The sequence below is a fragment of the Typopeltis vanoorti genome, chromosome 22, assembly GCF_054136105.1.
Source record: "Typopeltis vanoorti isolate ZY-2024b chromosome 22, IOZ_Tvanoo_1.0, whole genome shotgun sequence".
NCBI lineage: Eukaryota > Metazoa > Arthropoda > Arachnida > Uropygi > Thelyphonidae > Typopeltis > Typopeltis vanoorti.
The window spans coordinates 3,304,207-3,331,737 of NC_143570.1; the positions used below are offsets into that span (position 1 = coordinate 3,304,207).

Below are 27,531 nucleotides of genomic sequence, written 5' to 3' on the forward strand. Positions count from 1 at the left end.
TTGCTAAACTAACCTCTTTCCAACACAATTTCTTTTGTCCCATTTAAAGTTTTTTTTTATTATTAAAAATTTAAATTTCAGAATTTTTGTTTCTACTATATGTATATTCTTATAACTGAAAAGATATTTAATAATTTAAAAAATTTTTTTCACATGTTTGTGATTTATTATAATTAAAATATTAAAAATAATTATCTTTACAATTATAATAACTTCTTCCAGATTTCCTTTCTTGGAGAAAGAGTATGCCAGTGGTTGAACCACATAGCTGGCCGAATTCATCACCAACACATGAAATCACGTGCTTATTATTATTATTATCAATACTTTTTTTCTAGAAAAAAAGGTGCCCAGAACTCACATCTTGTTAAGCTTTTTATTAAAGAAAATGATATTCAAATCTTAATTTAAATGAAAAGCTGTTGCTGTCATGAGTCGCATAAATGAATTAAATATAATTTATCTTTAGTATTTTTTATTTAGGCACTATTTTACTAAGACTCTATTTAGAGCCTTAGTGTTACCAGATGACGCCTTGTAACACACATGCGCACGTGTTATGTACGCACGAACATTATTTCAAAAATTACTTTTGAAAATTTGAAAAAACTGTAAAAAAAAAATAGGTGCCGGAACGGCATTCCGGTGCGTTACGCCAGAAAAAAAGCACTGATTATTATTATTATTATACAAATATATATATATTCGTATAATAACTGTTATATTAGCAAAATAGTTTCTGCTTTAACTAGAATGTTCATAACAGAAAAGCTAATTTTTACGATGTGTAATAATAGACTCACCCGATGAGATGGATTGATTACTCTATTATCGGAATGGATTTGCTGCCATATGCAGAAGTGTCGAGGGTTCTTGTATCTATGTTCAAACTATACTGAAAGATTGAAAAACACTGATTAGTGTGTCTTAGAATAAAAATCTACATAGCTCCTATTGAACCAAGAAGTTTTTCTCTCCAGTAAACTTTACTGTAATGTTAGAGGCAGCCTGGCTAAGTCCTTTGAGCTTCATAGTATTCCAGATTTCTTTTACTCCAAATTAGATCATCAGTTTCTACATTTTTCTGAATTGGAGTCAGTTTTTTTCAAACACCCGTGTTTGAAAAAAACTGTTTCTTTATAATGCAAAAAAATGTAAGGGATGCCAACTTTTTATATGGTCTCTTAGCCAATGGCTATAACCTCCCCAAAAATACTAAAACCAGTAAACCCCCCCCCCCTTCACAATAAAGATTACACCAAATCTATCACCATCCCCTCCATCCAGGGCACCTTTGAGAAAATAACCAATATCCTCAAAAAATATGACCTTACTTCTTGTTACAGACCATATAAAAAGTTGGCATCCCTTATCCGCTCTACCAAAGACCAACCACTTCCCCTAGACCTACCTGGTGTATACCAGGTCCCTTGCAGCTGCAAATTGTCCTACTTTGGCCAAACAAGCAGGACAGCAAATATCAGGATTTCAGAACACAAAGACTACATCCGATTTCACCAGTACAGCCACTCTGGGCTGGCAGACCATGCCATAGATACCCACCATAGAATTCTTTGGAAGAAAACTAAAAAAAAAAAATACACCGCAGCAAGTTTAAGTACGAAAGATTATTCAAGGAATCATCAGCAGCTCTAAAAAACGTTCCAAACCTCAACAAATTTGGGTGCATGAAACTACCCCAAATTTGGGAGCCTTACATTATGAGAACTTCAGCCCAACGGCCAAGACAATCAAATTACCCCACCAGAGGGCACCATTAGGACTTTAGGGACAATATTAGTTTCTTGCTTTTGTTAGTGCCTGCATGCACATACCATATTTTTATGTTCCTGAAGATGACAACGTGACGTTGCCGAAATATAGAAGTTATTCATTAAAGTTGCCTTTAATTAATATACTTTATATGCGTTTTTAATTCTGTAAGCTAATTACCAGTTAAGTATACTTGAGAAACAGTTAAGAAGAATTCTGGAAGAAAAGCTTGGTGAAGGACAAGCTGGATTCAGGCCAAATAGAGGCTGTCAGGATCAGATCTTCACTTTAAGACAAATAGTTGAGAAAGCATGGGAATATAACAAAGATCTGTATTTAAGTTGTGTCGATCTGGAAAAGGCACATGACAATGTGCCAAGAGAGAAGCTATTCAATACGCTATAGTTATATGGTGTCAATGGGCCATTATATCAAGCAATACTTAGTCTTTATTTGAGTTGTAAGTCAGCAGTTAGAATTGAAGGAAGTACAAGAAGATGGTTTAATGTTAAATCTGGTGTGAGACAAAGACGTACATTATCCCCTCTGTTATTCATTATCTATATGGATCACATTATGAACGAAAGTGGTATTAAAAATGATATCAGAATTGGAGATGTTATTGTCAGCTCTTTGCTTTATGTGGACGATGTTATACTTCTGAGTAAATCCGCTACAAGTTTGCAAGATTCCCTGACTAAATTGAATAACTGTTGTAATAGATATGGTATGAAGGTCAGCAATAAAAAAGACAAAGACAATGAAAATAGGCAGAATCGTTGAAAATGTCAACTGGGTTGTGAACAGAGAACCTGTGGAACAATATAGGAACCAAGTAAAATATTTCAGCTACTTAGGCATGATTTTTAGTAGAGATGGTAAATTAAATATGGAAATAGACAACAGAATCATCAAAGCTAGTATGGTAGGAAGTCAATTGAATAAATTCATATGGAATAAGAGAGAAATTAGTCGGAACACTAAATTATAAATATTTGAATGCTGTATACAAGACAGTGTTCAAACCAGTTTTAACTTATGGATCTGAGAGCTGAGTCAGAAGTAAAACACTTGACCAAAGACTAGAGACCGCAGCTATGAGAGTCCTGAGAAAGATTAGAGGCATGAACTGATGGCATTAATGGCATTATCATATAAAAAATGAGGATATTATCAAAGAACTTGACATTATCAGCATCCAGGAATGTGTTAGCAGAGCTAATCTCAGGTGGTATGGTCACTTAAACAGAATGGGCAAGGAGAGATTAGCAAAATAAGTGTTCTCTGCCAGGTTCAGGAAACGACCCGTAGGAAGACCAAGTTATAGGTGGATTGATACCGCACAAATTGCCTTAGACGATCTAACATTATCTTATATTTCTATAAGATCTGATAATGTTAGAAATATAAGATCTGATAATGTTAGAGTTTTGACAAGTAACAGACTGATTTGGAGGAAAATTTTAGATAGGAATTTAGTAATGGTGTAAATTTTTCATGTAGTACTATCATATCCTGTACACTCCTCGTGGGATATATGTCAGGAATTTGATGATGATGAAGAAACAAGCAGGATTAGTTTTTTCAATAACATCTTTGGTAGCTATTCACTCTGTCATTTTGTTAAGTTCTTCAGTGATGGACTCCTTTTCATGTGAGTTCAACAACTTGTTTTCATCTTCAGTAGTGACTTGATGGTTAATGGTGGATTCATGTATATAAACATTATTCAAGAAAGGATAAGTCTTCAAAAACAGTAACTGAACTGTGGAGTTTCAGCAATAAACTAAGAAATTATTAATTTTCCTATGAGAGCATGTGGTAAAGTTGTCTATGAGGATAAAAATATAATGCCATGATGGACACAGGAAGTTAAAGAGCACTCCTAGAAAAGAAAAGAAAAAGCATAGTAAAAATTACAAGCAAGTATGTCAGCAGATGTCCGTAGAGAAAACTAGTCATGGGAAGATTTGATCATCATCATCATCATCATCATCAGATTCCTGCCATGTACCCTCAAAGGGTGTACAGGATATGACAGTACTACATGAAAAAATTACATCATTACTAACTTCCTATCTACAATTTTCCTCCAAATCAGTCTGTTACTTGTCAAGACTCCAACATTATCATTATCAGATCTTATATTTCTATCGTCTAAGGCACTTTGTACCGTATCAATCCACCTATATCTTGGTCTTCCTCTGGGTCGTTTTCCTGCCAACCTGGCAGAGAACACTTGTTTTGCTAATCTTTCCTCTCCCATTCTATTTATGTGACCATACCACCTGAGATTAGCACTGCTAACGCATTCCTGGATGCTGACAATGTCAAGTTCTTTCCTAATATCCTCATTTTTAATATGATATTGCCATTGATGCCCTCTGTTCACACCTCTAATCTTTCTCAGGACTCTCATATCTGCGGTCTCTACTCTTTGGTCAAGTGTTTTCCTTCTAACCCAGCTCTCAGATCCATAAGTTAAAACTGGTTTGAACACTGTCTTGTATACAGCTAATTTAGTGTTCCGACTAATTTCTCTCTTATTCCATATGAATTTATTCAATTGACTTCCCACCATACCAGCTTTGCTGATTCTGTTGTCTATTTCTATATTTAATTTACCATCTTCAGTAAAAATCGTGCCTAAGTAGCTGAAATGTTTTACTTGTTCCACAGGTTCTCCATTCACAACATAGTTGACATTTTCAATGATTCTGCCTATTTTCATTGTCTTTGTCTTTTTATTGCTGACCTTCATACCATATCTATTACAACAGTTATTCAATTTAGTCAGAGAATCTTGCAGACTTGTAGTGGATTTATTTAGAAGTATAACATCATCCACATAAAGCAAAGAGCTGACATTAACATCTCCAATTTTGATATCAGGTTTAATACCACTTTCCTTCATAATGTGATCCATATAGATAATGAATAACAGAGGGGATAATGTACATCCTTGTCTCACACCAGATTTAACATTAAACCATCTTCCTGTACTTCCTTCAATTCTAACTGCTGACTTACAAATCAAATAAAGACTACGTATTGCTTGATATAATGCCCCATTGACACCATATAACTGCAGCGTATTGAATAGCTTCTCTCTTGGCACCTTTGATTTATGTAAGAATATAGAAGATAAATACAGGAAGGCAGTAAAATGTTCTGAAGGCTATTGAAAAAGCTTAGAAATGGAGGAATGAGTACAGTAAAAGGAATCAAATGATGAAGATGGCATGAAAACTGAAACTAAAGATATTTCGGATATCTGAAGTTATTACTTTGAAAGACTATTAAATGAAACAACTGGTAACAGAACAATGGTAGGAAATATACAAGAGAAATACAATAGAGTATATATATATACTCTATATGAGGTAGAAATAGGGAATCTTCATTTCACATTCACGATGGTACTGTGAATCCTATTGGTCCGAAAAACTAAAAATATCTCTTAAGCTTCAAATGTGATAAAGCTGGAGTAGATGACATTCACTTAGAAATGCTCAAATATGGAGGTATAAATGTGCCGCATAATTCAGGCCTGCTGAGAAAGTCAAAGTTCAGATGCGAGGAATAGAGCTTTCACACAGCCCATCTATCAACTGGAAATAAAACTGAATGTGAGCATTGTAGAGGAATTTCTTTACCGAGTATTCCATATAAGATTTATTTATGCATACTACATGCTAAGAAAAATTATGGAAGAGAAACTTGGATTGGAATAAGCTGGGTTTAAACCAAAAGAGGTTGTCGAGATCAGATTTTTCACTTGGCAACAAACAATTGAGAAATCATGGGAATATAACAAGGATGTATGGTTAAGTTTTGTAATTCTAGAAAATTATGGAAAGGTGTCAAGAGATAAGCTTTTCAGAACATAATTATATGGAGTAAATGAATCATTATGCAGAATAATACAAGTTGTAAATTAGATGTTAGAATTGAAGGAAGTACTGAAACATGGCTTGATGTAAAATCAAGTGCAAGATAAGGTTCATACTACTAATATAATAATGAATTCCACTGTTATTCATCAATATGGTTCACATTATAAAAGAAAGTGTCATTAAACCTGACATCAGGATTGGAGATATCAAACTTGGCTCTTTGTTTTATACAGATGATGTTCTATTCCTAAACAAATCTAGTGCAATCCTCCAGGATTCTTTAACTAAACTGAGTAACAGCTATACCAAATTTGGTATGAAAATCAGTAATAAAAAGACCAAAACTATGAAAATAGGCAGGAACATAGAAAATATCTTCTACTACATTCTTGGTGGAGAATTGTAGAGATTCTGGATGTCTTGAATAATTATTTTGAACAATTGCTAAATGAAACAAGCAGTGGTAGAAATGAATGTTTGTTTCAAACACGGTAGAATGTTTTCTATATTGTTTTGAAACAAGACAGAAAACATTCAAGAGAAATGTGACCAGTTCAGTAAATATTTACTGGAAATAGAAAGTGGAAGTGAGAAAGGGCTAAGAAAAATTATGGAAGGGAAACTTGGAGAAAAAAAAGCTGGTTTCATCCCCAACAAAGGTGATCAGGATTAGATTTTCTCTTTGAGACATAGTTGAGAAATCATGGGGGATATAACAAGGATCTGTATTTAAGTTTTTGTAAATCTGGAAGACATATGACAATCTAGCAAGAGAAAAACTGTTCAGAATGCTATAATTATATGATGTAAATGGGATATACTCCATATTTGAGTCATATGTCAGTAACTGGAATTGAAGTATATACAGGAAGATGATTTGAAATCATGTGTGAGACAACTCTGCACATTATCTCCACTGCTATTCATCTATATTGATTACATTATAAAGAAAAGCATTAAACCTTATCTGTTGAGATATTCAACTCAGTCCTTTACTTTATGCAGATGGTATACTGGTATCCAAAAACCTAAGGACAAACACTATTTCTGAAGATTACAACCACAAATTCAGACAAATCAGCTTGTGGCAATTTGTACAACTGATGATTTCAAGTAGAAAGCAGGTACACAGTGTGAAATATCTTAATCGTGTGCAAAGGGGTCACATGGTAGCACTCATCAAGATAAAAGGTAAAAGGTTGCTTTAAGCGAATTGTGTTTGAAGGAAGCTTGCTTCATGGAGGAATAAAGTTGCAAACTTGGATATCTTGTAATGTCTCAAGCACATCATCAGATGATTTCACGCAGGGAAGAATTATTGGAAACTTGAAGAAGGCCACAGAATTAATGATATTGCCAGGGAGTTTGGAATCTCACATAGTGTTGTATCCAGGCTTTGGGCAGTGTTTTAAATCAATGCAGTATGTTCCAGACATTTGCTAAGAGGTTACCCTCACTCTACCATGGAACAGGAAGACAGATTTTTGATTATAACAGCAGCAAAATGCATTTGACGCACCATGGCAGGTCAGCTTGCAAGTTGGCTCCATTCAATCACAGATACGTGGATATCTCGACAACTGTGACAAGTAAGCCTACATGCCCGAAGACCTGTAGTCTGCGTCCCTGTATCCATAGCTTATTGTGAAGCATGTTTTAGTCTTTCCTCCGATTCTAGATGACACTCAATCTGGCATGAAAGTGTGCTGCTTACTATTATGAGAATGTTCTTGAATGGGATAGATATGACAGTGCTGGGATCATAGTGTGGGGCAGCATTATGCTTAATGGATGCAATGAGCTACGAGTTCTGGGAAAAGGGACTATGACTGGTGAACGATATTGCAACAAAGTTCTTCAATGTCATGTTCGATTGTTCCATGGTGCTGTAGGCGAAGAATGCATTTTTATGAATGACATTCCCACACCACATAGTACATGAGCAGTGGAGATACTTCTGGAGACCAAGGATATTAATCGAATCGAGTGGCCAACATGCTTCCCAGATTTCAATCCCAAAGAACACATTTGGGATTCAATAGGGAGATGCATTGCTGCTCAAAATGTCCCTCCAGAAAACAAACAAGGCTTCATCCTTGCTCTGGAGGAGGAAGAGGAATGAGCCAATTTGCCTCAAGAACTGAATCATTTGGTGCTAAGCATAGTACAACATTATGAGAGATATATCACAGTTTGGGATGGACATATTCCATACTGAAATGTCTCTTTGCATAGTTTTCTGTAGTCACCGTACATTAATTCCTTAAATCCTTAGGAAATTTGTATCTTTTGGCAAAAACGTATTGCCATTTAATTTGTATGAAATTTATAGCACATTTTTGTTTAATGTAATTTAATAGTATTCTGGCAATAAATTTGCCCACATTTGGCTGTAGTCATGAAAATTTTTGTATATACAGTTAAAATGTAGTTCATCCTTAGCGTTTGAACACTAGTGTATTAAATAAATCTATTACAATTCTTCAGCATTCTCTAACTATATTGAATAACTGCTGTAATGAATTTGGTTTGAAAATCAGCTGTAAAAGACACTTAAGCTGGAACATTGAGGACATCAACTGTATCATGAGTGGAGGGCATATAGAAGTAAACATTTCAGCTAAATAAACACAATTCAGATAGCCAATTATATATGGAAATAGACAAAAAGTAATTGCTGAGCTATTTTTAGTTGGTTGCAGAACAGATATTCTAACCACTTGTCCAACAAGGCTAGCACAAATCATATCTGTATGATTATTACAAAATGCACTTTTTTATCGCTCAGTTTCCTGTTTTCATTCTTTATATATATTAATTTTGGAACTCTCAATTGGTAGAATGTAAACGTGAAGTGTCTGTAAAATAAATCGATTTTTGCTCTAACCTAAATTCATAATGCTGTAGATACTTTGCTTTAGATAGAAATTAAAATTATGCAAATTAAGTTTTTCAGAAACAGCAGATACAATAAATTTAAATAATTATAATTATTATTTATTCATTTATATAATACTTAACAGTGACATAGCTATTTCTAAAAACTATTTTGTTTTCTAAACACTTATTATGAGTTACTTTTGTTCAAGTTTGCTGTGATTTTTGGGAGTTGTATGAGATCAAAGGTTACTTTGAGTCCACTCTATAGATATTTGAATTTGACCTTTTGAAATGAATTTTGCTTTTTTTCTGTTCATGTTCAAAGTATAGATATAAAATCTCACCAGGACCAGAATCTCTTGATTGTGTGACATTCCACTTATGTATGTAAATTTTGGAGGACTTTCAGGAAGAGATTTAAATATATGTTTATCATGCCAGTCATATAGTACTGCATAAATATATGATGCACTGTACTTGTACCCAGAAGTTTAGTTTTTTCTTCTTCGTCTTCTTTTTGGTACCTGTGTGTGTTATGTATGTTAATTTGATAATCTTTCATGGAACATCCTTTAGCTTTATTTTAGTAAATATTTTTTTGTTTTTTTCTGTACACATCCTACATATACTCTGGCTAGATGATTTTTTTTAAAATTTGGTATGCTAGATAGAGATGCCTTTTAGAATTTGTCGAGTCATTTTGATTCTGATTTAAATGGAACATTTTTAGAACTCTGATAATGAGAGAGTGGTCAGCAGCTCTGCTCTGGCTAGATGGATTTTATTGAAATTTGCTAATTGGGATCTTTATTCAAATTTGTTCTGTGATGGTTTAAATTGGACAATTTTTTATTGTCCAAATTTGACAAAGTATTTCAAAGTAAAACAAAATTATTACAATAACTGTTCTGTGTAAGCTAAACATGGCTCTAGATTCAGTTGCTCAGATTGCTATTGTGAAAAACACTATGATCATATCATTTCCATATGTGTTTTTTACCATTTTGACAACTTCGTCTGCTTTACAGTATTATTTTCTTTATTTTATAAACAATTTAGAACTTTTTTTTTGTCCTTTAAATACCTTTTAGATCATTTCCCTTGGTTCTGACTTGCCTCCCACTCTATATTACATCAGTTTGTTAGAGATATTAAATCATCTATATCACTGAAGTAATGACAATATTTAAGATTTTACATGACTTATTTCTTGCAAAATTTTAGTTTATCAGTTATAACAATAGTTGAGTATAACAATAAAATATATACTGTAATGATTTGCAAGATAGCATTAGCATGCCATTAGAATTCGTTAGGTTTAAATCATGTGTTTGTTATATTTAAACTGAAACATTTCTTTTCCATTCTGTTTGTTTTGACTTTTTGTCACCATCATTGCACCATTGAATACTTTGAGACTAGATGAAAAAGCTCAAAATTTACATATATAGGCAGTAGATGACCTTCATCATCTGGTGTGAAACATTACCACCAATCCTAAAGTGGCTGATACTATTTTTATCAGAGGTTTAGAAAGAGTAGGGTTTTGGTTTTGTCCACCCCCTATTGTTCTAATATGCATTGAGTGATAACCTTCAAGGACATGCTAAACATATTATGGAGATACAGATCCCCATCTTCAAGGGTACAGTAGTAAAGCAGTTCCATAGGATGGCTGCCAGAGAGTTATAAAGCTTCCTGATTGGAAGCAGTATATCAGAATGATCTAACAGTATAGAAGACTGCTAGATCATGCCAAGAGGGAGACCAAGTAGTGCTATATGAGAAGCACTCTCAAAGCGACATCATGGCATGGAGAGTGGATTCTCTTTATATGAGCAACATGTCAGAGTATCTCCTCCATGTTCCTCTGCTTTTTTTCTTTTCACCTTTGAAAGACTAATAGTGTTAGTCTTTGTAAACTCAGTGTTAGTGTGGCTTTAAAAAAAATAACAAAAAACATCAAATTCTTGATATGCACTCTCAAGGAACGGTGTATAGGATACTTGGCTAGTAAAGCATGAAAAGATTACATCATTACTAACTTCCTATCAACAGTTTTCCTCCAGATTAATCTGTTATCTGTCAGAATTCCAATGTTGTCAGATCTTTTATTTCAGTATTCTAAGGTACTTCTTATTGTATTAATTCACCTAGATCTTGATCTTCCTCTGGGTCTTTTTCCTTTCATCTTGGTGAAATAAAATAAATAATAATAATAAAAAAACTTGTGTTTCTAACCTTTCCTCTCTCATACCACCTGAGATTAGCTCTGCTAACACATTCTTGGATGCTAACAATGTCAAGTTCTTTCCTAATATCCTCATTTTTAATATGATATTGCCATTGATGCCATCTGTTCATGCTCCTGATCCTTCTCAGGACTCTCATATCTGTGGTCTCTAGTCTTTGGTCAAATGTTTTATAACATTTGACCAAATGTTATACTTCTGACCCAGCTCTCAGATCCATAAGTTATATTGATTTGAACATTGTCTTGTACACAGCTAGTTTAGTGTTTTGACTCATTTCTCTATTATATCATATCATATAAGTAAATTTATTCAGTTGATTTCCTACCATACCAGCTTTGCTAATTCTTTTGTATATTTCCATATTTAATTTGTCATTTCACTTTAAATCATTCCCTAAATAGCTGAAATATCTTACTTGTTCTATAGGTTGTCTCAGGATCCAGTTGATGTTCTCAATCGTCATCCTGTTTATTTTCATACTAAATTTATTACAGCAGTTATTCAATGTAGTTTAGGAATGCTGCAGACTTATACTGGATTTATTTAACAGTAACATCTGCATACAATAAAGAGCTGAGATTAACATATCCAGTTTCAGTATCAGATTTGATGTCACTTTCCTTCATAATGAGATCTGCATAGCTAATTAATAATAATGGAGATGTGTGCCCTATTGTCACACCTGATTTAACATCAAATCACGTTTGTGTACCTCCTTCAATTCTAACTGCTCTGCTGACTTATAACTCAGATATGAACTATATTGCTCAATATAATGTCCCATTTATTAAATTAGAACATTTGACAAAGTAAAAAGATACATACTGTTTGATATATTACAAGGAATAAATATACTTCATATTTTACTACATGAAATATTGAATGTACAAAGTTAATAAAATAAATGAAAAAATGTCTGAAAAACAATCTATAAACCAAGGAGTAAGACAGGGATGTCCTCTGTCTCTAACACTTTTCAATATCTATATTAATGCAATATCAATACAGTGGAACACCTTAAACAATCCAGGTATAGAAATTTCCTGGAATAACAAAATAAATGTGCTATTATTTGCAGAAGATCAGATACGGAAGACAATTTACAAAGAGCAATATATAATTTAAAGAGGTTCATTTCATGGACCTTAAATTATATATTGTTGGTCCATTTCATGGACCAACAATATATAATTTGGTCCAAGTTGGTTAAGAAAAGTTGTTCCATTTTATGGACCAACTTTTCCTTTTCTTAGTGTCGGCATGCAGTCTTTCTTTCATGCTTCAAAAATATCCTCCACTTCTTTCTTAGTAGAACAGTCTTGGGATCATAGGCACCAATAAGTCTCATTGTCCAATTCCCTATTTTGATATTTGTCCACATCGTTCTACTTGATATTGCCAGTCATTCCAGATTAATATCATCATATTTAGTATTGAATAATACTATAGGTACTCATTCTTTTCTCTGATCATTATTGTCTGAATATGATATCTTGTATTTATTTCTTTTGTTTTGGTAACACCTATTATGTTGACCTGCTACTTATGCAGTTTTTCTGCTGGTTCCATTTTCTCTCTCTCTCTTGGTGCTTTTTATGTTTACAGTACCAATCTTGAACTCTGATATTGAGTTGGAGTTTGTTCCTGTAACTGACTTTTGTTGTTCATCCTGTTTGCCTCAATGAAAATGGTGGGGGCTATTCTTTATCCAGATGTCACCTCAGCCAGCTTGAAATTTCATCATGTTGTACCATTTTATTTTGGTTTAAGCAAGTAAGATACTGTTTGGTCTACTAAATCCAAAATTTCCACCCCATCCTCATTTGTTCATTTTTGAGGTATATATACAAACTGGGTGCACTATGAGAAGGTGAGGATTGGACATCATGTCAGAAGCTGCAGTTGGTTTGTGATTCCTTAAAATGTTATGTGAGGTTTCCTCCCAGTTATCCACCTTTAACCCTTCTTCTTCTTATGCTGCTATCTTCTATCGAAGGTCAGCGACCATCTTAGTGAACAAACTGCGTTCTTGTGTCAATCTGAGCAGTTGTATGCTGCTCTTTCCTGTCCATCTTGGTATTGTCAAACCATGATATTCTTTTTCTTTCTCTAGCTCCTTTGCCATAAATTCTTCATACCAAAATAGTTTGTAGAAGTTGGTATGTGCTGTTTCTCATGATGTTTTTCGTTTCTTGATTGTTTATATGAGATCTTTGGCTTTGCCAATGGATTTTAAGTGGTAATTTTTTCTGTCCATGATATCTTTAGCGTTCTTCTATGTAGCCATATCTCAAAGGCTTCAATTTTCTTGATGGTTGTTGCTTTTAATGTCCATGTTTCAACTCCATAGAGCAGAATGGACCAGATGTAACATTTCAGCATTCGCATCTGACTTCTATGTTTAGATCTTTATTGCAGAATAATGTTCTCATTTTCATGAAGGACTGCCGTGCAACTTCAATCCTTGTCTTTATATCTATTTCTGGATCCCACCTTTCATTAAGCCAGCAACCAAGATATTTATACCTTGACACTTGATCGATATTTTTCTCATTGAGTGTCAGTTTCATTGATGAGGTTGGATATTTGCTGATGACAATGTATTTCGTCTTGTTGATGTTTATATTTATTCCCATTCTTTGGCTTTATGTATACTCTGTTAATGAGATTTTGGAGATCCGTGATGTTATCTATAATTAGCATAGTGTCATCTGCATATCATCGGTTGTTAACAATCTTTCCATTTATTGTGATTCCCTCTGGACATTCTTCTCGTACCTTTTTAAAGATTACCTTTGAGTATATGTTGAACAAAAGTGGTGAGAGCACACATTCTTGTCTCACTCCTCTTTTGATGTTAATATCACTGGTGGTAATGATTTCTAATTGAATGGTAGCTAATTGATTCTGGTACAGATTTCGTACTAGTCTCATGTCTTTTTCATTTAGCCCTATTTGTTGAAGGACTTCTGTTAAGTTAGAGTGTCTGACTTTGTTGAATGCATTTTTGAAATTTATGAAACATGTGAAGACAGATTTTTGTTTTTCTATGCATTTTTGTATCAATATTTAGGCACAGAAAAGGGCCTCTCTAATGTTTCACTTATTCTGTGGATGTGATTTTGAATTATTTTCAAAAATATTTTTAATGTTTGACTCATTAGACTAATAAGTCGGAAGTCACCACAGGAATTTGCTTGGAGTTTCTTTGGGATAGTGATAAATGTAGATTTGAGCCATTCTGGTGGAAATTCATCATCATCAAATTCCTGCCATGTACCCTCAAGGGATGTACAGGATATGACAGTACTACATGAAAAAATTACATCATTACTAACTTCCTATCTACAATTTTCCTCCAAATCAGTCTGTTACTTGTCAAGACTCCAACATTATCATTATCAGATCTTATATTTCTATCGTCTAAGGCACTTTGTACCGTATCAATCCACCTATATCTTGGTCTTCCTCTGAGTCGTTTTCCTGGCAACCTGGCAGTGAACACTTGTTTTGCTAATCTTTCCTCTCCCATTCTATTTAAGTGACCATACCACCTGAGATTAGCTCTGCTAATGCATTCCTGGATGCTGACAGTGTCAAGTTCTTTCCTAATATCCTCATTTTTAATATCATATTGCCATTGATGCCATCTGTTCACGCCTCTAATCTTTCTTAGGACTCTCATATCTGCGGTCTCTACTCTTTGGTCAAGTGTTTTACTTCTGACCCAGCTCTCAGATCCATAAGTTAAAACTGGTTTGAACACTGTCTTGTATACAGCTAATTTAGTATTCCGACTAATTTCTCTCTTATTCCATATGAATTTATTCAATTGACTTCCCACCATACCAGCTTTGCTGATTCTGTTGTCTATTTCTATATTTAATTTACTATCTTCAGTAAAAATTGTGCCTAAGTAGCTGAAATGTTTTATTTGTTCCACAGGTTCTCCATTCACAACACAGTTGACATTTTCAATGATTCTGCCTATTTTCATTGTCTTTGTCTTTTTATTACTGACCTTCATACCATATCTATTACAACAGCTATTCAATTTAGTCAGAGAATCTTGCAGACTTGTAGCGGATTTATTTAGAAGTATAACATCATCCGCATAAAGCAAAGAGCTGACATTAACATCTCCAATTTTGATATCGGGTTTAATACTACTTTCCTTCATAATGTGATCCATATAGATAATGAATAACAGAGGGTATAATGTACATCCTTGTCTCACAAGATTTAACATTAAACCATCTTCCTGTACTTCCTTCTATTCTAACTGCTGACTTACAAATCAAATAAAGACTACGTATTGCTTGATATAATGCCCCATTGACACCATATAACTGCAGCATATTGAATAGCTTCTCTCTTGGCACCTTTTCATATTGCCTTTTCCAAATCGACAAAACTTAAATACAGATCTTTGTTATATTCCCATGCTTTCTGGACTATTTGTCGTAAAGTGAAGATCTGATCCTGACAGCCTCTATTTGGCCTGAATCGAGCTTGTTCTTCACCAAGCTTTTCTTCCACAATTCTTCTCAACCGTTTCTCAAGTATACTTGCATAGATCTTGCCAGGAACACTCAGTAGGGAAATACCTCTGTAATTCTCACATTCAGTTTTATTTCCCTTTTTATATGTGGGTGCTATGAGAGCTCTACTCCAATCATCGGGAATTCGTCCCTCTGTCCAGGCTTTCTGAACTATGCAGTGCAGCCATTGTAAGACTTTTATACCAACATACTTCAGCATTTCTGGTCGAATATCATCTACTCCTGCTGCCTTTCCGCAGTGGTGGAAATTCACCACTTACATATATTTTATTGAACAGTTTTTCAAGAAGTTTGATGTTATCTGATTCTATTAATTTTAAAAATTCTGTTTGCACTCCATCTGGTCCATTGGCTTTTCCTGTTTTACTTGATCTTATAGCATTCTCTATTTCACATTTCAGAATTTCTGGTCCTTGTATGTTATCTTTTATATTTATAGGTTTCTGCCTATTATCATTGAAGAGTTCTCTGTTATATACTTTATCCAAATCTGTGCTTCGTTCTCTTCTTCTGGAATTAATTTTCCACTTTCATCTCTTAGGGGGACACTGTTTGCTATTTTCTGAGTTTACCGGATATTTCATTGATTTTCTTATACAGATTGAAGTAGGCATGTTTCTTCTGAAGCAGTTCAATCTCGATACATAAATTTTTCATCCAATTTTCCTTTGCTTCTTTTATTTTTTTCTTGATGATGTTATGTGTTTCTGATTTGGCTAGGTCTTTGTTTTTGTACATTTTTCATGTATCAATAAGAGAAAGAATTCATTTGTCATCCATTCCTGTTGTTTTACATTATTTACATAACCTACTTCTTCAATACTTGTTACTTGTTATGGCATTCTTTAAGCTATTCCAAAGAGATTCCATTCATTCATTTTCTTCTATGTTAATCTCTTGTAATCGCAGGTTAAGCTGTGTCTTAACTTTCTTATTTATTTTCGGGTCTTTTAGTTTTTCTACATCAATTTTCTTTTTCTTCTTTTGTGATTTTTTGGCTGATTTTAATCTAAGACGTATTTCTGCAACTATGGGATTGTGTTCTGATGAGATATCTGCTCCAGGATAAGTCTTTGCACTCCTTATACTACTATGGAATCTTTTATTTATCAGTATGTAGTCAATTTGATTTCTGACAATATTATGTCAGTTATCTTGAGGCAATTTCCAAGTGTACAGTCTTCTGGGTGGAAGTTTAAACCAGGTGTTTGCTATTGCTAGATCTTCTTCCTGACAGAACTGAACAAGGCAATCTCCTTGTTCATCTCTGGTGCCTAAGCCTTGTTCTCCAACAATTTCTCTGTCACCCCCCTCTGCCCACTTTCGCATTGAAGTCACCCATCACTATGTTTATTTCATGTTTTTTTGTTAATTTTTAATCTCTTAAGCGTTCATAAAACTCTTCAACTTCTTCAATTTTGTCAGCTGTGGGTGCATAAGCTTGGATGATATTTATATTAACAGGGTTTCCCTTTAAGTTGTAACAGCATTATCCTCTCAGAAAATGGGATCCAATTTATTACTGATTTATTGATTTCTTCATCTACTATTACAACTACTATTAGTATTATCTTGTTGACACTTTCCAGATCCTGGCCATCTTGTCTTGCAAATTTCCAAAATCCAGATACCCAGTCTCTCTGTGGCATTTTTTAATTTGCCAGCTTCGTATAGAGTTCTGACATTCCAAGTTGCTATTTTAAAAGTGGACACCATTTTGAGCCTGGAGATTCTTCATATCCCTGTTCCATTTAAGGGACGCTGGGAACTTCGGGCCAATTGTAAGAGTTCGCTTGCCGTGGTGGTTGTTCTGGAGATAAAGTAGAGCAATAGTTTCCCTGTTTGCTTTCTGCTCTGTAGTATTACAGATACACAATATAACCATATTGCCATCTGCAAATCTCTGATCACAAGCTTTTCCGTCATCATTTGGCTTCAACTTTGTGTCAGTATGGACAATGCTTTAACCCTTAAGCATCCCCTAAAAATAAACTTCCTGAAAAAATTGAAAGAACTCAAAAACCCAGAAACTCTTCCATATTATCTTTACCAACAGTGGTGGTATAAATACCAACCTTAAATGATATCGACCATCACTTACTGATATCCATACCTGATCTGTTTTTTTTACTGCACCAGACACTATACTCTTTATGATTCCTCCTGCCATGTAGATAGTGCATGTGCATTTGATATTCCAAAATACCATGTGATATTCCTTCTCAAAGGATCTGCTGTGGCTTAAGATTTTTTGCCTCCTTATGTATTATTCACCTGCTGACTACTGCTCCTGCAATTCAATTCCAAAAATCATTCTTACTTCTTTAAGTTCTTAACCTTGAAGCTTAATTTCTTGCAATCCATCTCCCCCTAACAGTGAGGTCATTTTTTTTTTTTTTTTTTTTTTTTTTTTTTTTTTTTTTTTTTTTTTGATAATTTGAACATATTCAGGCTAGAGGGAGAAGGCTAAGAGGAATCATCTCAAAAGATAAGATGTTTCCTGTTTGCATATTGGTGGATGCACTATACATTATGATGAGTTCTTAGATTAAATCTCTGTATGGACAGAAGGAAATGCATTCTTTTTGGAATATATTAGTAAACAATTACGGAGAATTCTGTATTTCATTGGTATATTTATGTGTTCATGCTAAGCAGTGTTTTGATGTGGTTGGCTCCTTGTGGAAACTGATTTTATTGCATGATATGTCCATCTTAGTTTTTTTTTTCGAAACAGACTTACTAGTAGTCAGTAGTTCACAATGGGTGAGTCAAGTGCTCAATAATCATCCTTAATACAGCAAGGGATAAAGGACCACAGGTCCAATCAATCCATCATGCCAGAACAGTTAACCTTGGTATCAGTATCTCTTCTGGGTCTAACTCCCTTTGGAAACCATAATGCATAGCAATATACACTTCTGAAAGCAAGTGTGTTGTGTATTATGGGATGCTAAGGCAATTGATGTAAAGCTATTAGCCTCTATATACAGGTAGCCTAGTCATGAAGATACTTCATGTGGAAACTTTGTTTGCTTACATTTAGATAAAGGATTAAACAAAAATATCATTTCTTGACAAATTTCATTTCTAATCAAGTGGAAAAACTTTCTAGTCCTATTAACTTACTGGTCAGCATCATTAAAGTGGTGGAAGGGATCTTTTGCAAGTACATTTTTTGCATGGCGAGTAGGGTTTGCATAATTTGAAGCACTGGCTATATTTAGCTCAACATAGTAATGTGTGTGGGTGTTAAAAATGTAAGTACAAAGCATGACAAGTTAAGAACTTCTGTAGTTAAGAACAAGTATTTAAATTTACTTGTGTAAATATGTTAGTCAGTATGCTGTATATCATACACTTCTAATGTTTAGAAATGTAATAATATATTTACAAAAAGAAATTTTTAAAATTTAGAAAACAAAAATTTTGTCAGCTTACCCATAGCTCATCTTAATTTTCATATGCCCATTAAATTGAATATTTTTAATCATAACGTGTGATATCATTTTAAGAACTGGTTAATTTTCACTTTTCCCTTATCCCACAACAGGAGTTTGATTCACAGCCAGGAGATCCACGTTGTGTTGATGATATTAAGAAGGACTTGCACAGGCAGTTTCCTTCTCATGAGATGTTTGCACATAGTCAAGGCCATGGGTAAGCTTTGGGATCAGAGAAATTAATTTTGAATATATGGCTCATTTAGAAATTTTTTTAAGAAGTTACTGTTTAAAATAGATTACAATAAGAATGAAGTGCTTGTATTTTATTGGGATTATCAGATTAGACAGAGGTCATAGAAGTTGCACATAATAACATAGACAGGGGACCTCTAAGCAAAGTATGTGGACAGAGGTAATTCAGCAACTGTCTACTCCACTAGTTTTATATGGCTGAAGATGTAAATACAGAAGAAAAGAAAAAGACAAAATTTCCTCTACAAGATTTCAGATATTAAATATTAGTTTTTAACCAGTTTTAGCATTAATAATAGATCCAGTACTAAGACAAAATTTTGCATGGATATTTATATTAGAAAAAATTTACTTAACCATGTTAGGTTGATACAGAATATAATAAATATTATAACTAAGGAAAACTATTTAGTTGGTTTGGATATAAGAACAAGCAGATAGACTCTAGACCTTGGTGAATGATGATGATGATGCTCTTCAGTTGGAAGAACCTGGTTCATTTGGATGTTAAGAACTTTTATAAAGACTGAAGGCGAGTTAGCTAGTCTTATACAGAAGTGCATGGTTATTTCTCCCAGAACTTGTGTTTTTCAACCTGCAAGACAAACCAGCTAGAGAATATACACAATTAATACATAGTAAATTATGTAGATTGGATTAACCATCCTATGACGACATTAATTGGATTTATATGCTGACAGCATATAAATCCAATTAATCTTGGCTAAATGGGCACAACAAGTTGTTAAGTCCGATTTGAAAAGGAAGATAAGCTGATAAATACATGAGGGGATTGAAGATATATACTGTTGAAATGAGTGGCTAGTGTGATGTAGTGTGAATTTCAATTTAATGGAATTTTTCACTTTGCTAAAGCAAGTAAGAAAGTCAGAGAGCCTAATTGATGAGGTAAAAATACTAAGAAGTAGTGGGTGTTCTTAAAGCGAGTGTGCCAGAATAGAGAAACTTGCATTGGTATTTAGTCTATTATCAACTTTTTATTCCTAACAAATCTGTCAAGTGCATCTGTTAAAATTGACTTAAAGATAGTAGCTGATTTGACTGATTTCTTTATGCTCCATAAAGAAAATCATATACTCTCCACCATGTTTTCATACCATCTGGTGTGATCCAGTAGTTAATATATCATTTTCACTGTGATTGATAGTTTTCCTGCCTATTTTCAGTTTTTGTTTAATGCTGATTTTCATACTAAGTTTATGCCAATACTAATTTTCATTGCTAAGTTTGTTATAGTATGTATAATTTGATTAAAGAATTTGAGGCTATAGAAGAGTTATTGAAAAGAATTACATCATCATCATCTGCATAGATGATTTTTAAGGTCAGTGCTTTAATCTGTGTTAACATTAAGTTGTCATTTTTTACTGCAGTGAACCAAAAGGTGAACCAACTCACTAAAACTACCCAAGATCCCTAGCATGAATGATACTTTTCACCTTACCCTATAAAACTATTTATCATTCATGCTGGGGATCTTGAGTAGTTTTAGTAAGTGAGTTTGCTATTATGATATTACAGTAAGAGTAGACTGTATATGGTAATTAACAATGGAGGGTATACATTGCCTTACACCATCATATATGGAGACAGCAGGTCTTTCTCTTGGAAAATTGTTTTTGGTTTTTTTTTTTTCCTTTTTTGCAACAGTGGCAAACTGGCTAGAAGAACCATGCAATTAATAGATGTAATACATCAACTTCAGCCATAACTCTAAAACTGCAACAGCCTTATACCTGTTTATTTAAAATCAAGTTACATTTTTCTATGTTCTTTAATTCTAATTGACAGCTAGCAACTTAAATATAAACTATGTGTTGCACTATATAAGGTTCTATTTACACATATTGACATGTATATATATTTAACATTTTTGAATGCATTGACTTATGCATTTTTGAGATCAACAAAACTTAGATCCTTATTATTTTCTTGATTATTTCTTGACTGTTTGTCATAATGAAAACCTTTCACCTGGCTGCCACTGTTTGTCCTAATTTCAATTTGTTCATCAGTTTTCCTTTTAACGATTTCCTTTGTCCTATTATACTTGCATAAAATTCTAGAAGTTAAATTGTCTTTTTAATTTTTTTAAGGATAATCTTCCACACACAAAAAAGTGCAACACATGAAAATTGTGGGGTAAGAATTAGGTAATACAGAAACCTGCTCAATAGACCAAACACATCATATTTTCAAGCTATTTCTGGCTTACAATAGATAGCTAAGGCACACATATCACACAGGCAATGAAAAAAGCATTCTCCACCTGATGACATTTACACACGTTTGTCTTAATGGAATTTAAACTTATAGCATACTGATTGCAAAATGGATGTCTTCTCAGTTACTCATGCTGGCATGTGGAGAATATTATTAAGAAAAGTGATATTGAACTGATATTTTTAGCCTATGAACACTTTTTGCTTTGTCAGTTTAGTAGTATTTAACAGAAATTGAATAGAACATTTGTGTCTATGAATTAAGCTAAATCAGCCAAAAACCTGTCTTCAGCATGTTTGTGGTTTGCATTTATAATTGAAAGATGTGATTCTAGGAGGAGCCTGCTTATTGCCTTTTGTTGTTTTGTTTTTTTTTGCCTTTCTAGAAACAAAGATTCAGATAGACCTGAAATGGCTGTTTAGTCAGTGAAACCCTAAAATTATAGTATATTTTGCTTAACTAACAGTAATTTCAGGTTTATTTGGGTTTTCATCAGTATCTGGATTTCTCTTGGGGATTGCCTTTAAATTGTATAATGAATGCTGAAAGCAGTACATTGAATTTCGACAAAAAATTGTTTTCATAAAAATGAAGCAGTCTTTCAGTTTCTTCTGGTCAATTTGCATGTGAATCTTGAGCTTTTTAATTCATTTTCTGCTAAAATTTATAGGAATATCCAAGTGAAACCTTCATGAACTGAAAATATTTCAAATTTACTACTGGCATATCACTAGTAGTAAACTTGGGATCTGTTATAACTATTGACTTTACAAGTTGTACAGTAGTTATTGATTTTTACTAATATGTGGGTCAAAGTAGGCTGTAAATGATTGTCTAGTAGTGAAACCATAAATATATGTTTCAAAAGCAATATGCTCTACTTTTGGATGATCTTTGAATTATAGTTGTGTTTTGCAAAGCAGGGATTGCATCTAGATGAAGCCAGATAAATGGAAAGAAATCTCTATAGCTTATAGGCAATACAGAGAACTGGCTGGTCATCATCTTCACTCATTGTAGGTGTCTACTATGAAACTGAGCAACTGAGAATGTACTAGCAATTTTGACTTATCTGACCAATATTCTTTATTGGTTTAAAGTTCACATGCTATGATGTACTAGCATAATCAGTTATCATGGCAACTAGGGAATCACCTAGTTATACAAGTATAGCTATTGGAATTTTCAGCCAATAGAAAATAGACATTTTCTGATTGGCTGGTGTAATTTATTTTTATTTTTTAAAAGTTTTTATTTTTTTAATATTTTTTACAAGAGGTTAAGCCAGTCAGTTTAGTTTTAGACATTTGTAGATTACAATAGTAAGTGCTAGTTGCTTTAATGTAGTGATATATATGTGTGTATGTATACATTCCTGCAGATGATCTTAATGTAAAGGTTGAAAAAGTAGCTTTTTAATGTTATTAACATTTTTATCCAATAAATCTAATCGAGTGGTGTTTGCATTCAATTACACTGAATGGAAGGATAAAAATAATTATTGTTTTGGCAAGGAAGAGTGTGCTAAAGTTTTGAAAAGAATCAGTCCAATAACTGTCACATGTGATCTGTAAATGTAAATTTGCAGTTATTATCAAGGAACAAGTAAGTTTGAAAATAAGAACCAAACCTTAAAAATTTAGTGGCAAAATCTGAAAGAATATTGACTGATTCAGCCAGGAAGCACATGAAATTCTTTAGCATTCTTGTATAAGGATCACATAACTAATTTTGAGATTTAAAAAAAAAAACCCTGCAATTCTCAACTAGTTTCATATACCCTTTTTTGTACACTTCCTCAGGATAGTGTTAAATACAAGTTAAATTACAAGACATTTACACTATCATAGCTAACTGGAATGGAGTCAATTGTTGAAAATGATTTGACAATGGATGATGTACGTTCTTAGCAGAAATTGTGTTTACAAACATGCATCATTTTCAGGCTGTGTGTGGGTGTGATTTTTGGTGAACAGTGGATAGACTTGATGTGGAATAATGCCTTGGTTTCTTTTATTGCATAGTGTGCATACCATTAAAAAATGGTATGCACATTTTTTAATAAGCAGAAGTACAAAAGTGCAGTACTCATGATATCCAGCATGTAAGAGCCAAAATTTCTGAAATACTCTGAAAATATTACATAAAGTAGTCTTCACCTCCCTTTTGTACAATAAATATTTTTTACATCCTCCTAAACTACCTCATCTGCTCTTTAAAAACCACGAGGTTTATAAAATTGTTATTTATGCTCTTTGATGCACATACCATCTGCTGTGTGGGTCAAATAGGATGGTCCAGAAAGAGTATTTCAGAATCCTTTCTTTTAGGATTACACGGTGATCAGCATTCATTTTAAAAATTTTATGGAATTTACAACTATTACAACGGTTGTAAATTCTATAAAATTTTTAAAATGAGTATTTCAGAAATTTTGCCTCTTACATGCTGGGTATCAGGAGTACTGCACTTTTGTACTCTTGCTTATTTATTATTACTGGGAGAGGGTTATTACTATTATTAGACACCTCCAGGGAGTCCATAGACTCATCGAGGGAGGGCACCTACTCTACAGCTGTCTCCACCAACTGACCGAAACTACACCAGCACCATCCACCGGTATTTCCACAGACAATCAAAAACATCCATGCCCATGGCAGGATTCGAACCCACAGCCTTTTGGCTGAAGAGCAGATACACTAACCACTTGGCCAGCCAGTCTGGCAATAACCTGGCATTTCTACTATGTATTTTCAAGATGCCATAAATAAATTCTCTGTTATGTTAGGTTAGTTGTCTTATATCCATTTTTAGATAAGAGTGTGGTTGAAGTATTAGTTATTGGTTCCTCTTCTTTGGTTTGCTAATGATATATGCTTTTTATTTTCATTATTAATGGAAAGGAAATTGAGCTAATGATGTATGTTTTTCTTGTAGTGTTTTATTTTGATTTTTCTTCTTCCTAGTGTGGATGGCCTTCTACTGAATGAATTTCTTCTCTTCAGAGAGACCTTTATGAGTATGTCAAGAAATGTTAGTCTTGTTTTCAAATGAAGAGTGAAATTTTTGTGTGGATGTTAGCTCTTCTGATAATCTGAATTCTATTTGTTTCATTGAATGTGACCAGGTGATTGTCATCCACTTAATGTGGCTATATTTTGGGTGATTGGTGGTTTTCTAAGGCTTTTTTCAGATGACTATAAATTGACTAGAAGTGGAGATAGGGATAAGCCAATTGCAAGATGCACTTTTTGGTCATAGTATTTTTCTGAAACCAGAATAAAGTTATGCACTGTTTGAACAGTAGGATGGTATTTCGTGCCAAAAAAATTTGAAACACTACTGAGGTTTCTTCAGTGGAGACATTTGTGAACAGATTAGTAATATGTAAGTTTGCTAGAGGCTCTTATGATTGTTTCACTAATTTCTTAGGTTTTTCAATGAAATGTGAAATGCTTTATATAAGAGACTCAGTTTTCTTCTGTATGTTGCTACTATTCACTAAAGATATTTGCAGAGATCAGAGGTAGGAAAATCTCTAGTGTCTCCAGATCTCAAGAGCATTTCTATTATGTATTTTCAAGATACCATAAATTCTCTGAAGTAATGGGTAATTTGTTTTTTTTCCCTGATGTCATCCCCCCCAAGAAATAAAGATTCACTTCCAAATACTCAAGGGGGTTGCTTAAGAGTCAAAGACATAACTAGGAGAAAACCTGCACATCACCGTTAAGAAATGCAGATGGGGCTTCAGACTTAATGTCCAATCCTCATGTGTACCCTCTTAGTAGATATTCACTGGGTACTGGATAAACAAGATGGGCTGGCAGTTTGGGACTTAGCCGAATTTTACTTTCCTTTGGCTTAAACCACAAATAATATAATAGTGCAATGTGATGAGATTTCATGCCAGCTAGGGTGTCAATCAGATAAACATGTTCCATGCCGTTTTCATCAGTAAACTAGGGGTGAGCAGTGAAAAGTCAGCTACTGGAACTGAATCAGTCTCAACATGTACAAGAAGAAGAGCAAACCAAACATCAGAAGAACTGAAGATAGCAACTGTCAATATTAGGAGTATTAATGGAAAGGAAATTGGGCTTACAGAAGAACTGGCAAAATACCACGTGCACATGATTGGCATCACTGAAACATAGAGGACCAATACAGATGAGATCGCTAAATAATAAGTATAGAATGTTATATTTGGGCAATAATAATCAAGGAAAGGAAGGAGTAGCAACAGCATTCAATACCAGACATGAAGATAAACTTTTTGATTGGAAGACCATTTCAAGTAGAGTTATGTGGGCAAACTTCAAAATGGATAGATGGACAATGAAATGTATTTGTGCCTATGGTTCCACAGAAGGCTCTTCTAAGGGAGTAGTGAATTTGTTTGGGTCACTAGAGCAGACAGCAGACATTAAAAAAATGTAAAAAATGGTACTTGTTAGAAGAGCTTAACAACAGAGTAGGAAGTGAATCCCACTAGACAGAAATTTTTGGAGAAAAGGGCAAGGCAAATAACAATGGTAATATCTGCTAGGTTTTTGTTCAGGATATCAACTAGTCATTACTAACATAAGAATGTTCCAACATAGAGATGTGCACAAGTTCATGTTGTTACATCCTGAATGAAGAACTTTTAAAAGGAAACAATTCATTCAGGATTTAACAAGTCAGAAAAATCAGCTGAGAGAAAAAACTTGTACACGAGCAGAAGAAATAAAGTACTAACTGTAAATAGAAATAGAATTACCTCCTTTTAGTAGAATTGTAAGACCATGTAAAGGACTTTGTGTATAAATTGGTATTATGTGAATGCATCATGTATACAATGAATGGTTAAATTAGATGTAAACAATAGTTCAAATGTCACGGGTGGGCCTGAGGCATTGGCAATCTCGGAAAACGACGCACATTCGTTTCCTGGAAGACGCTGCTAGAGATCTCGTGATGTGCCGAAATCCCCACGGACGAAGAAAGTAGCAGGTGGGAAAAGATCACAGAAAGTAAGAGGGTGCTATCACAGCTGGTAACAGGGTGCTAAAAAGGGGGAAGTGAAGGGAGAATAAAAAGGGTTTGCACCCCTTTCTCGAGGCTTTTTTACCTATTTTGCTGGATGATGATTCGACTTCGCCTGTGGACCGGTAGTTCCTGATGGTGTTTCATGGCGATGGTACGATATCGGACGGTGCACCTTTCCCTTCGATGTCTGAATTTCTGCCAGTACTAAAGTGTGAGATGTCGGCATATGCTGTCTTCACTCCTTCGCTGAAAGTTCCGATGGAATAATATTGCAGACGTGTCTTTTGAACCGGAAATAGAAACGAGGATGGCCCGAAACAGATCAAGAATAGATGAGGGAAAAACACCAGATGCAGAGCATAGCTTAATATGATGATCATAGTGACCCACCACGTGGACTCAGGCTTATGGAAGTATCAAGAGGTATTTCAAACAAAGAAGGACAGTTCAAACAGATCTAGAGATCCTGCACCGAGAAATGGTAAAGTACAGATTTTGTTTTATAATTACCCAGTCGGTAAAAGGGAAATATCATTGTAGTGTAATAATTGAGTATGGACAGTATTTAAGAACTTGAAGTGATTATTTAGCAGTGGATAATGTCCATAAGACAAATTGTCTGGAATGATAATAGATGATTGTAACTATTTTAATGTGCAAGACTAACATAGTAGGTAGAATATTGATTTAGAAGCGTATAATGTGTATATTATGTGTGTTAAATCTCTAACTTAAAAGAAGGATTTTTTTGTTCATGCATTAGAATATTAATCAGTTTGATACAGTTTGATTTAGCATGTCATTGAACTAATTGAAAGAGTGAGATTGGTCTAAGTGTGTATTATGTCTTTAGATTCTAATAAATATGTTTTTTTCTTCTATACCTGAGTTTTGCCTGTGATATGAATCAAAACTACCACTCATTAATCTGAACCATAGCAGGGGGGGGGGAATTGAAAGAAAGGTATAACATGTTGTTATAGAGGTTACGACTGCAAACCAGAATTTACTTAGCCACAGTAAAGTGTTTAATTTACGAGTTTAAGCACTAAATTTATTCACCTATGTGCAGCAAAAGTATGGAAAAGTCCCTGAATAAGAGTCCCCTCTGTTCTAAGATATTGGTTGGCACAGCTTTAAAAAAAAATTGTCAATATCTGAAGAGGAGACAGCCCCAGAAAGAAATTGGAGG

General features: G+C 34.0%; 1 protein-coding gene across 1 annotated transcript in view; it reads left to right on the forward strand.

Moving 5' to 3' along the window:
* Positions 1-27,531, forward strand: part of wkd (TBC1 domain family member whacked) — a 147,437-nt gene that overhangs the window by 41,816 nt on the left and 78,090 nt on the right. The window contains exon 5 of the mRNA XM_090411809.1: positions 18,920-19,026. Within this exon, the coding sequence (XP_090267935.1) occupies positions 18,920-19,026 (107 nt within the window). The remainder of the gene's footprint in view (positions 1-18,919; positions 19,027-27,531) is intronic.